Below are 13722 nucleotides of genomic sequence, written 5' to 3' on the forward strand. Positions count from 1 at the left end.
CATGTCTTGGCTATTGTAAATAGAGCTGCAATGAACATTGTGGTACATGACTCTTTTTGAATTATGGTTTTTGCAGGGTATACGCCCAGTAGTGGGATTGCTGGGTCGTATGGTAGTTCTAGTTTTAGTTTTTTAAGGAACCTCCATACTGTTTTCCATAGTGGCTGTATCAATTTACATTCCCACCAACAGTGCAAGAGGGTTCCCTTTTCTCCATACCCTCTCCAGCATTTATCGTTTGTAGATTTCTTTTTTTTTTTTTTTTGGCTGTGTTGGGTCTTCGTTTCTGTGCGAGGGCTTTCTCTAGTTGCGGCAAGCAGGGGCCGCTCTTCATCGCGGTGCGCGGGCCTCTCACTATCGCGGCCTCTCTTGTTGCGGAGCACGGGCTCCAGACGCGCAGGCTCAGTAGTTGTGGCTCACGGGCCTAGTTGCTCCGTGGCATGTGGGATCTTCCCAGACCAGGGCTCAAACCCGTGTCCCCTGCATTAGCAGGCAGATTCTCAACCACTGCACCACCAGGGAAGCCCGTTTGTAGATTTTTTGATGATGGCCATTCTGACCGGTGTGAGATGATATCTCTTTGTAATTTTGATTTGCATTTCTGTAATGATTAATGATGTTGAGAATTCTTTCATGTGTTTGTTGGTAATCTGTACATTTTCTTTGGAGAAATGTCTATTTAGGTCTTCTGTCAATTTTTGGATTGGGTTGTTTGTTTTTTTGATATTGAGCTGCATGAGCTGCTTGTATATTTTGGAGATTAATCCTTTGTCAGTTGCTTCATTTGCAAATATTTTCTCCCATTCTGAGGGTCGTCTTTTTGTCTTGTTTATGGTTTCCTTTGCTGTGCAAAAGCTTTTAAGTTTCATTAGGTCCCATTTGTGTGGCAGGAATTTTTAATTGACTATAATGTGATTTTCAAAGACTGAAATAATAATAAAATAAACTTAAGCATTTTAAGAAAACTGGGGAAATGATATTAACAATCATAGTGTATATCCTTTACTCTGGGTAAAATTGTTTAAAATAGTATTATGATTATAATTGCCACCTCAAGAAGGTCGCTAGCCATCCAGCTCATAAGCATAATTCTTCTGAAAGCCTGCTAATGGGGCAATGGGGCAACCAGGCTACAATCTTTTATACTTTGCCACATAGGAAATAGAACGAAATAAGTCATCCAAATGTTTCAGCACTATTTTAAAAGGACTCATGCACTCATTAGCAAAGCACAATATGATGCGAATAATGATAATTATAACAATGAAAAATTATTTAAACATTCTGTTTCTGTTATTTTTCATTTGCTTACATCTGCCCACATAGAGTCTAGTGAAACTTACTAATCCCTTCTCATTGGAGAACTGGGAGTGCAAAGTTTTTCACTGAGTTTGCCTTCAAATTGTATTCACTTTGATCCAGTTTGAGTTCAGCCTTCAAACATCAGTATCTGACATCCGTAAACTCTTTGGAAAACTTCTAAACAAGATGTACAACTGTATATGAGTGCTTAATGTGTTAAAAAAAAATTAACTTTCAAAATACTTAGTTTAAAATGACTACATTTTAATACTCTGTCTCCACCCAAATAGGTGGAATTTTGCATGAATCAAAAAATTCTCATGAGGTACAAAATAATTAACTCATTACCTCTAGTTAATGAATAATGAAAAAGCCTTCTCAGAGAATCAACACTTGCTCCTTCACCACAGATTTTCAAATTGTGCCCTGCAGACGATCTATATCACAATCTACTGGAACACTTACCTACAATTCAGATTTCTGGATCTAAGCTACGTCAATTGTAGCAGAACTTCCATCACTGGGACATAGGATCCCAAGGAATTCCTAAGGCAAATATAATTTGAGAACCACTGGGAGAGCTACTGGTGAATAAGTCCCAGATTATCATTTGCATGTCTTATCTTCAGGAAACAGTTATTTCTTATTTATTTTTATTGAAGTAGACAAAGGCCCATTTGGGAATTAAACCTGAAGTGTTTATTCCACTTAGTAAAAAGCTAGTTTTATAATGTGTCTTGGCTTATTTTTCAAGAATAGAAATAAGAGTCATGAAATATGACTCATGCCCACATTCTATGTGAGAACTGGAAGATACCTGAATATAAACACTTTGTATAATTTTTTAACCCCTAAAATTTATGATTTTTAATGCTTTTTAAACATTTCCTCCCAAATGAGGAGCATATTTAATTGTCATGTATCATACATACATAAATATCAAAGATCAACTTATCTAATTTTTTGTCATATTCATATCTTTGGGAGGTACTGACCTAAAAGCCACAGACTAAGTAAAATTGTCAGAGAATGCTAGAAAAGTGTTAGGTGTTTGAAATTACTTAAATACAATTTAATTATGGGAATTAAACTGTGTATTAAAGTTGATGCAAATCGGCACCAGTACTAAGTTTGAGAAACATAAACAAATATGAATTTATATCATTAACACCCTCATATATTAATTTTTTGTTACTATTTAAAACCGACACCCAGTTCCAATTAAGGAAAGCCTTAACTTACATTTGATCTATACAGTTAACTTTGCAGACCAGTTGGTCCATGCCACCCTTCCAACCTCAAATATTTGAGTGAAGCTGAAGTACTCATTCTCATTTAAATAGAAGTGGAGCTCACATAAGACCCATTATTTTAGTCATGCCTCTTTTGGTATTCTTTCAGAGTAATTGCCACCATCTTCTCTTTCTCATTCTTTCACCTAAAATAGCATATTGGAGGCAGTGATAAGAACAGAAATTCCACCTTTGCCTCAGAGACATCGTTTAGAAACATGCTGAGGGTGTTAACAGTTATTTGTACTTGATCTGCAGGTAGGAAGCAGGCCCTTGGCCAGAGTCTCCAGATAAGTTGGGAGGAGACATCTGTACATAATGCACTTCCTAACAGTCACAGAAAGAGATTGTGAAAAGGACCGAAGTGATTCTCAGCATACACACATTTACATATTCAGGCATATCTTGGGCACTCAAAATCCAGGAAAAATTTTCTCCTATGATATTATTTAAATAAATATATAAATCTGTATAAAGTTTTGAATTCTCAAATTATATATATATAAATAAATATTAAAATATAAATATGTACAAATATTATATCTAAAAATAAACTTAACGCATGAACTTGTATCTTTAGTAGTCAATCTCAGTCATCCCCATGACAATCAAACTTTGGACACCTGGCAGAACGTGATGGTACATTTTCTAAGGCTGGATCTGAGTAGCTGTCAAAATTCAATTACTCTTTAATTCTGTATTCGGAATGACTTATTACATGGTTTTACCAAGTAAATTTCAGTATCAAAGCTTATAGTTTTCCAGGTATAAAGATGGTAAATGGTAAACAAAGAGAAATAGACTTTGTGGCCCCATCTGGGTATAATTGGGTTCATGGTTCTAGGTATAATATTGGATACAATTATATGTTTTAGAAAATAACTATTGTACAAATAATATTTTAGTGACTTATAACTGAATCAATTGTCCTATAACTAGAAACAGTCAATATAAACATGTTTGGTAGGCATTTGATGAAAACAGACTTATTTTATTTTGTTTATTTATTTATTAATTAATTTACTTAGGCCTCGCTCTGCAGTTGGTTTGCTGGATCTTCTTAGTTCCCCAACCAGGGATTGAACCTGGGCCACAGCAGTGAAAGCTTGAAGTCCTAACCACTGGAGTGCCAAGGAATTCCCAAAAAACAGACTTACTTTAAAATACTGTTTTATTTATGACTAAGAAATTGTCTTAAAATAAATATTAATGTCTTATTTTCTGCATTCGAATCCATTTACCATACAAACAGTTCTCTTAAATGCTTATTATATTGAAAAAGAAAGGAAAAAGAAGCAAACACTTCTTTACGTTTCCTACAAATTATCCCTTTTTATGTAAACTATGAAGGGCTTTATTTCACCTAAGTTGTTTTCTTATTCATTACAAAACTATTACACAGAAGAGACAAGTGAGAGAAGTATTTTGCCTAATGTGAATTAACCACATCACTTAATTGATTTGATCTCATAATGTATAATTTAGATCACCTTGTTAGATGGTTTTGTCATTTAAAATTCAAGTAATGGAAACCATCAGCATTTTGCTGTAGCTTATTTTGACAGATGGAAATCCTCTACGGATGTCCTTGACTATCGTAGATGGAAGTTATATGACTATATGTAAAAGATTGTACAAAGAAAATATTTTGTTTTTATATGACTGCAGGTAGAGCTCTTTTAACATGCCTGGTATTATTTCTATTTCTGAAACAGTATTCCCTCCTTTGTTTGTCAACAGTTCTCTCTGTAGGACTTTTGGGGTAAAACACAGGCATTAAAGGCAAATTGCCTTTTAAGAGGGAAAGTGATAAAAAGTTCTGAAGTCCCTTCATAAGATTAGGTCTTGGGTTCTCCTACCTAGGAGCTGTGTGATCTTGGACAAGTTACTTAACTTTTACTAATAATATACTCTTGTTCTTTTATTTCTAAAATTGAGAAAATACTATACAGTCATTGTAAAGCTAAATGGGAATATATATGCAAATCAGTTTGCATAATGCATGACACATGGTAACTTATTAGTAAATATCATTGTCACCATCATCAAATGAAATTGGCAGGAAATTCTGATGCCTCAGGGACCATCTATTTTGCAACAGTAAAACAGCAAACTATTTACACTTGCATCCTACAAATGGCCATGACATTTAATTTTATTTTCATTTCCAACAGATTTATAGAAGAAAATGGATGGAAATGGGTGCTTAACAATGTCACACATGCATATGTACACACACAAAGCCGAAAAGAATTATGATTAGTAAATTTTAAGAAATTATCTTGTGCATTTTTAAGCAATGAAAAAAATGTAGCGCCATGAAGTTCATCTGAAGGAAGATTTTTTTTCAGCATAATTGCTTAACAGACATGAACAAATATAGCTAGCTGTGGGAAATTCTCTTAAGTTATATTATGTATGAAATATATGTTTTCTTGACTTTTACATTCAAAAGTTATTATTTCAGTTTGTCATTTCATGTCATATTTTCAGTTTAATTGATCCATGTGAGAAATATTCCTGCAGAAAAAGCACTGGCTTCTAAAGAGGTGGATTTTCTGTTTATAAATGTATTCTGTCTTTTTCCTCTGAAGGATATAATTCAAAATGACAGTACAGTAAAAAGGGCTTGACACAAAGGCATGTAAGATTTCAAGGGGATTAATTTTTTATTCATGAAAATGTGAAAACCCTCTTCTTTCTCATGATTCAAAAATATCTCTCACCTATTATACTTTCAGGCTGTATTTCGAATATGCATGTAACACAAGAAGAAAATAATTAGATCACAGTGATCTATTTGGTATATTCCTTCTACCCTCTCATTTCTGTTTATGATGACAATTCAGCATATGTCATGTGACTCTTTTGCAGACGTGTCTAAAAACTATGGTTTCAGAGTGGCAGGTAAAAGAAAAGAATATCTTTTCATTTTCATATGTTAAACTAGAAGAAATTTGAACTTTAGAATAAAAAAAAAAGCCTTTGCCAGTTTTGTTGATCTTGGGCAGGTTAATCTAAGTCTCAGTTTTCTTAACAGTAAGATGTGGAAAATAAAGATCTCAGAGTGTTTCTGAGGAAAGGAAATATGAAAATGATAAAGTTCCTGACACAGCATGAAAATGCTCTAAAAGTTCAAATGCCCTTAACCCCATAATCTTTCCTAGTGGGTCTCATCTAGTTACTCTTAGATCTACAGATTCAACTTCTAATAAATTCCAAACAAGCCTGCTGCTTTGTACAGATTCTTTTCACTAGATAAGATCTGGAATTGATCTTCCTGTCTCCCTGGGACCTGAGCATGCCATCTTGGTTCCCTAACCATACTGTAGTTTCTCTCCCATTAAGATGTTTTCATTTCCTTGTTGCACTCCAGCCTATTTGTCTGGATGGCTGTTCAAACTTCTGCAAATTACCCTTCATCCATACCCAGAAGTTGTTTCCTTCCACTGGTTGAGTTTTATACTCTTCATCTGAAAAAAACCTCACTATCATCCTTGTGAATAAGAATACTGACACTGGGCTTCCCCGGTGGCGCAGTGGTTAAGAATCTGCCTGCCAATGCAGGGGACACGGGTTCAAGCCCTGGTCTGGGAAGATCCCACATGTCGCGGGGCAACTAAGCCCGTGAGCCACAACTACTGAGCCTGCGCGTCTGGAGCCTGTGCTCCGCAACAAGAGAGGCCGCGACAGTGAGAGGCCCGCGCACCGCGATGAAGAGTGGCCCCCGCTTGCCGCAACTGGAGAAAGCCCTCGCGCAGAAACGAAGACCCAACACAGCCAAAAAAAAAAAAAAAAAAAAAAAAAAAAAGAATACTGACACTACCTAGGAAGATCTCTGCTATTTGTTATACTCTAAACTGAACATATTTTTTATGCACAAATCCAAAACAGAATTCAAATGTACAATGTCACCTTTTATGTAAAAGTAGAACAATCTTTCAAACTAGTCTCCTCAATTAGCTATTACAGATTGCCACAAATAAGCAGTAAAATTGTTAAAAATCAGTATTTTTGAGGTGGGAACATGTTCTTATTAATGCCACATTCTAGAGAATCAAATGCATTATTTCTTTCTCCTTTGAAATATTTATTTATATTTTTTCAGTTTCCCTGAATAGAAAGCAAGGAAAGTGTTGCTCTAGGACTCTGTGTTATTAGCCATAACCTATTATTTACTAGCCATTTGTCATATACATCCCAGTTGCTAAAGTATGATGATTTCTAATTGCCCCTTTTATAACATTTGTTCAGTACACTGACTTTCTGATCACTAAGTAAGGGTATTACCATAAGAAAATATAGGTTGATAATTTTAAGAAAAAAATGACAAAGTAGTAAATTATGTAAAACCACACAGCTAAAGGAATAAAATCTCCATTTAGTTAAATAGTCTCATTGTTATATACTTTAGTAGATAAACTCAAACTCTCCTGGATTTAGAAGAGGAAAATGATTTGCTTTGTTTTGTTTTTTAAAACTGTTCGTGCAAATGAGTGTCTAGTGACTTCATCAAATTACTTATATAAGCAATGGAAGAAACAGTTTCTGTATTCTAAGTCCTAGGAACACTGAACTATAATCCTTGAAAATGTACCAGAAATCGAACAGGTACTTATTGGTGTTAAATGTAATAACTGCAAAAGAAAACTGGCTGTAACACAAGTGAGAAGTATTCATTTTCAATAAGAAATATAGAGTTACAGAGAAGATATAGGTGTGAATTATTCTATTATCATAGAAAGTGTAGCAATTTTCACCTACTGCAAAACTAAAATAAAATACAACTAAAGTAGAGAAATAGCATCACTGCAATGTCATCTGATATCTCCAGGGAAGTATACAGAAATGATTCAACACATATAATTGATAAAGTGAAGGCAGAAAATTTTATGCTAATTATATGATATAACAAATAGTACAGTGGCATATATGTCATAAATCTTAAATTACATTGTACTTTTCATATTTATATTACTTTTTCAACTAGTAAGAAATTAGACAAGATCCCAACCTATTGTGAATATTTTACTTTTATAAGAATTGATAACAAGATTCATACAATTATTGACTCATTTATATTTTTTTCTATTAAAATCACACTATGCATGATTCTAATGGAAAAATGTAATTCTGAGGACATTTAATTTTTAGCTTCTGCTTCCTAAAGACAAAAAGTGTCTGGAAAATTACTGCAATTCCTGTAACATTCAATGAAATGTAAGACATTTTTTAAAAAGCTGCACTGATTTCGACTGAACAGGAAAGAACATACTTTTTGGGAATCGAGGTGGATTGTCATTGACATCTGTTAGGGTGATGTTGACTATTGTTGTTCCAGCTAACCCTCCCAGTTGTCCGCCCATATCCTTGGCTTGGATGAGGACTTGGTATTGTTCTTTGACTTCCCTGTCCATGTTTGGCAAAGCTGTTCTAATAACACCTTAAGGGGGGAAAAAAATAAAAGATAAATATCACAAACGGTGAGTTTTCCAAAATAAAATAGTCCACAACAAGAAAATGATTCTATCTAGATTCATTAGCAAAAAAAACATGCTAACAAAAATTCTGTGTATTAAAAAGTGAAACACCCAAAACATCCAATGGTTAGGATATAATTAAATATATTGTGGTAATAGCCATATAGTGAAATGCTGTGCAGCATTGTGGAATATGGTTAAGGAACAATGTATTGGCTCTAAAAGATGGTCATCATTCACTGAGTCAACCAAGTTAGACATAATTTATACAGAATGATCCTACCTTTAAAAAATAATCAAATTGTTAGGCAATATATATTTTAGATATATAGTAAAAAAATTAAGTGGTTACACTGGAGGTGAGATTTCTAAAGAATGACATCTTCTTCATTCTTATCTGTTTTTGGGGATACATGTATATTACTATGCTTCTTTGAACACTTGAATGCTTCCTTTGTGTATTTTATTTTGTCTTTCAGGATTCCTCTTATTTATATTAGCCACAGGTTTTTTTTCTTAGATCTTATTAAGCTTTGCCATTGCAGGGATTTTGTCTCTCTTGTCACCAAGTGACTATACTACAACCTCTAATGGAGTGCTTGTCATTTAGAAAAAACTCAATAAGAATGTGTTGACCGTCTGACTAGTGGAATGACTGGCTAAATGAAGGAAGGAATCTATAAATTATTTATTTATTTATTCATTCATTTATTTTTGATGTGGGCCATTTTTAAAGTCTTTATTGAATTTGTTACAATATTGCTTCTGTTTTATGTTTTGGTGTTTTGGCCACGAGGCATGTGGGATCCTAGCTCCCCAACCAGGGGTTGAACCCGCACCCCCTGCATTGGAAGGCAAAGTCTTAACCACTGGACCGCCAGGGAAGTCCCTATAAATAATTTATAATCATGAATCACGATATATATGCATATTTACATAGCCTACTCATTTTCTGTTCTTGTGTTTGAGTGTAGAACTAATTTATATTTATATTTATGTCTGTATTTATATTTATATTTATTCATAGTGTAACAACTAAAACCTTCTGGATTTATTGCAGGTAAATTGTGAATAAATTTTATAACAAATTCCAATCTATACCTAATGATTTTAGGGAGAGATTGCAGAAAATTTGTCTTAAACCCATGTGTCTTTGATATTATTATTTCTTAAATAATAAGGCATATATGAATAACAAATTTAATATCAATTGTCAACATAAAATATAGAATCTTAATCACAAACTGAATATACATCCTTATTTTATCTGTACTTACCTAATGCTGTTCTTTTGCTAATTCAGACTTAACTACAATCTGCAATTTCTTTTGGCCTTTGGCAGGAAATCGTTGCAAAAAAGGCAAGTTCCATTTTTTGCTCCTGCTGTTTTATTCATGCACTGCTGCTGACACCCTTTTACTTCAATCTGTTTGTCCTTTCTTCAGCTTGGATTTCTGATGTTTCATTTCCAAGTGTCTTAACTAAGATTCTTCATCTCTGCATCTCAGTGGCCTGGTCCTACATGCCTTAAGCTACATGACTTCTGCCTGCCTTATAATATTTATATTTTCTAGATAAATGCCTGGGTTTAATTCATATTCATACTGTATTTTCCTGTTGTTGACCAGATTTATCTTTACTCAGTTCATTTCCAGTAAGTATATATGTATCTTTCTTACTCCATTCACTTAATTTCTGGTATGAAAATTTTCAATATAATTTACAAATATAAGTTTGATATATAAATTTTATGATATATGTATACATATGTAAAACATTGATTCTATGAAAAAGAGAGCAAATAAGCATTATCAGACTTATTTGACTAGAGTTCTTTTCTGATGATTTGATATAATTGTCATCAATACCCCTAACTGCCCTGCACTGCTCCTCCATTTTGTGTCTGATAGGTGATCTAGCCGCCGCTTCCAGCCATCGTTTTAGCGTAATGCTGCCTTTGGGAGACTGTATGTTAGAATTTAGAGAGGAAAGGGTTGTGTATGTAGTTTCAAAGGAAATCTCCTCTGATGACCATGATGTGCTTCCCCTTCCCACCACCATTTTCATTAGGAACCACTGTCCCAGAGAAATAAAATATGGCATTTCTAGAATTTTTTTAGAGTTGAGTCTGGGGAATCAGGCAGACAACAAAATTCACTGTGAGTAGAGAATCCTTAAATACTGTGGTCTATTGAAAAAACCTGGGGCGGGGGGGCAGCGGGGAATCTCCTATTCAAAAAGTTACTCTTCTTATGGCCACTGGTTGTTTCTAAACTTCCTAACATTTAAAACCAAACAAATGAAAATGGATTGCCTGGTCTTGAGCAAGGAGGAAACTTGAAAAGGACTGGACTAAAGTGCTTCCATAGCAAAATGTAACCAGCCGAAGGAATTGCTACATTCTGTCATTTCAGATCTTAGATTTAGGTTCAAGTATCCATCTCTATTTTTCAGCATTTGTATATAAAGATACAGCAACAAACTTGTATGATAATAGTTTAAGATTAAAAAGAAAAAACATGCATTTTATAAAACAGTATAAATACTCCACAGTAGTGATACCACAAACTTTAATTAATTTGAAATAATTATGAAATAAATCCTATTTTTTGGAAAGAAGAGAGTAGATAAGCAAGTTTACATTGAATACTCGTATGGTCTTGTACCTGATGAACTTTCCAACATATGCAAGATAATTAGAGCAAAATTAAGAATGAGAAAAATAGATTTTATTTCTGCCAATATGAATGGAAATATGTGGTTGAGAGAGTTATAACCTTAAATTAAGGTTATAAAACCTTATAGTACCAAAGTATACTAATCTGTCAGGGGATATATTCTCCCTTTTCAATCACCTTGGTGTTATAGGCAAGTCCCTTAGTTTTGGTGGATCTCAGCTTATTTCATAAAAATGGGTTAGATGTGCTGATGAAAACTTTTTGAGATGAAAATAATGCAATACTATACATGAAAAATCATGAAATATTACATGTTATAATCGAGGATTTGGTTTTATCTGAGTTTTTTCTTGAATTGAGTGCTTAACTGCAGGATTGAAACATGGGACAATAGATTCAGTCAACACTTGTACTAAAATATGTTTCATTCAGGCACTGTTCTTAGGTTTAAGGGTATAATGGCAAAGACGCTTCCATCTGCCCCTCCAATTCCACTATATATACTTTTCTAGACTTCTCTCTGCTCTCTGGTTTCTGGTTGCCCTGGACCAATTGACAGGAGATTAGATGGTAGAAGGAGAATGAAGTTGGGTTTTTCTTTCCATGGATCCCCCATATTCCACAATTTCTCCTGCCATGGTCTCTGCCTGTGTCTCTAGAACACCCTCATTCCTTCATACCCAGTGTGGTAACTGCATCCACTTCTTATTTCTTCTCCAGATTCGGCCTTATCCCTTATGGTTTCCCTACAGTCTGCTTGCACTTTAATAAAGAGTCATTTTATTAAACTAATCTCAAATTGCCCAACTGGATATCATCTGTCTTCATCTGGGAAAATAATTGATAGAGTCTCTCTATAAGGTTCCTTCATGGAATGTACATTTAATGGGTATGTGTTCCTGTAAAGTGGTGAGGAGGTCATAAAGAAGCTCTTAAATGATTAAGCTAATTTCAGATGGTGATTGGTGTTATGAGGAGAATGAAAGAAAGTCCTCTTGAAGGTAGTATCAGAAATGTCCTCTCTGAGGAAAGACTGCAATCCCAGAGAAGTGGAAGAGGCCGACTTAGAAAGAACCCAGGGAGGAGTATCCCAGGGATGAAAAGGATGAGAGCACTACTTCTTCAAAGCATACAAGAATAGAACTTGGAGGTCAATGTGGCTGCAGCATACCACTGTTGGGAGGGATGGTATAAAATAAGACCACAGAGTGGGAGAGAAGTGAGCTGGTGGTTTTCAAAGATAAATAAACTCTCTGGGAAGGCATCTTGAAAATCAACAAGTAAGACTACATCAAACTAAAAAGCTTCTGCATAGCAAAAGGAATAATAGATAAAAATGAAAAGGCAACCTATGGAGTGGGATAAACTATTTGCAGATCAGGTATCTGATAAGGAGTTAATATCCATAACATAAAAGAACTCATGCAACTCAATAACAAACAAAAAAAATCTTACTTAAAAATGGGCAGAGAAACCGAATAGAAATTTTTCCAGAGAAGTCATACAAATGGCCAATAGTTACATGAAAAGGTGCTTGACATCAATAATCGTCAGGGAAATGTACATACATCAAAATTACAATGAGATCCATATCACCTTATGATTTTTAGTATGGCTGTTATCAATAAGTCAAGAGCAAGAGATAAAAAGTATTGGCAAGGATGTGGAGCAAAGAGAACCCTTGTGCACTGTTGGTAGGGATGTAAAGTGAAAATAGTATGGTGGTTCCTTAAAAAAAAGTAAAAAATAGAGCTACCATATGATCCAGCAATTCCACTTCTGAGCATGTATCAAGAGAAAGTGAAAACAAGATCTTGAAGAAATACCTGTGCTCCATGTTCATTGCAGCATTATTCACAGTAGCCAAGATATGAACACAACAGAAGCGTCCATCAACAGATGATTGGATAAAGAAGGTGTGATATAATGGAATTATAATTCAATAATTATAATTCAATAATTCAGACATGAGGATGAAAAAAAAATCCTGCCATTTGCAACAACATAGATGAAACTTGAGGACTTATAGAAACAGAGAGTAGGTTGGTGGCTACCAGGGGCTGTGGGGTGGGGGAAATGGGGAGATTCTGTTCAAAAGGCACAACTTACAGTTATTAGGTGGATAGGTTATAAGGATAGAATGTATATCATGATGATTACAGTTAATATTACTGTATTATATACTGGAAAGTTGCTAAGAGAGTAGTTCTTAAAAGTTCTTATCATGGAAAGGAAATGGTAATTCTGTGACCTCATGGAGGTGTGGTTAACACTATGGTGGTGATCATTGTGCAATGTATAAGTGTATCAAATCAACACATTGTATACCACTTACTTACACAGTGCTGTATGCCAATTATATCTCAATAAAGCTGGAAAAATGCTAATTATTAATTTGAGACTATTCATATAGATTAGGTGGATGGATGGATGGATAGATAGATAGATATACATAGGTAGAGATAGATACAGAAAGGTAGAATGAACAATGGATGAATGGCTGCATTCTCCATTCACTGAGGATTAGAGTCCAGAGGAGACCTAGACCGCTAGTCTGTTCTCAAAAGAGCAGTCACAGTGGTTAGGTCTGAGCATGAAGCGGTCACAGAGCCCCTCCAATCAGAAATCCTCAGAGATTATCCAGGTCGCTCAGATTAAAGACCTCACATAATCTCCATCTTCCCACTCCCTGATCTTAACTCTCTGATATTATCTTCCACAACTCCCTCCTTTGTTCACTAGAGCTTTGTACCCTCTCTTCCCTCTGCTGGAAATGTTCTTTCCAAAATGTAACCATAAACAGCTGCTCTACTTCCTTCATATCTGTCATCAAAGTCATCTTCATAGGACTGTATTGGTCATTCTAACTGAAATTCTATACTGAATTAGTTTCCTATTGCTTCTGTAATAGATTTTTTTAAAAGCTAGTACATTCCTAAGCTTTATTAAAAATACGGTGTTCATGACTAC

General features: G+C 34.6%; 1 protein-coding gene across 1 annotated transcript in view; it reads right to left on the bottom strand.

Annotated features, from left to right (window-relative positions):
- Window positions 1-13722, bottom strand: part of CDH12 (cadherin 12) — a 415721-nt gene that overhangs the window by 72298 nt on the left and 329701 nt on the right. The window contains exon 5 of the mRNA XM_068535175.1: window positions 7870-8037. Coding sequence (XP_068391276.1) covers window positions 7870-8037 — 168 coding nt within the window. The remainder of the gene's footprint in view (window positions 1-7869; window positions 8038-13722) is intronic.

This window comes from Eschrichtius robustus, chromosome 2 (assembly GCF_028021215.1).
Source record: "Eschrichtius robustus isolate mEscRob2 chromosome 2, mEscRob2.pri, whole genome shotgun sequence".
NCBI classification, from domain to species: Eukaryota; Metazoa; Chordata; class Mammalia; order Artiodactyla; family Eschrichtiidae; genus Eschrichtius; species Eschrichtius robustus.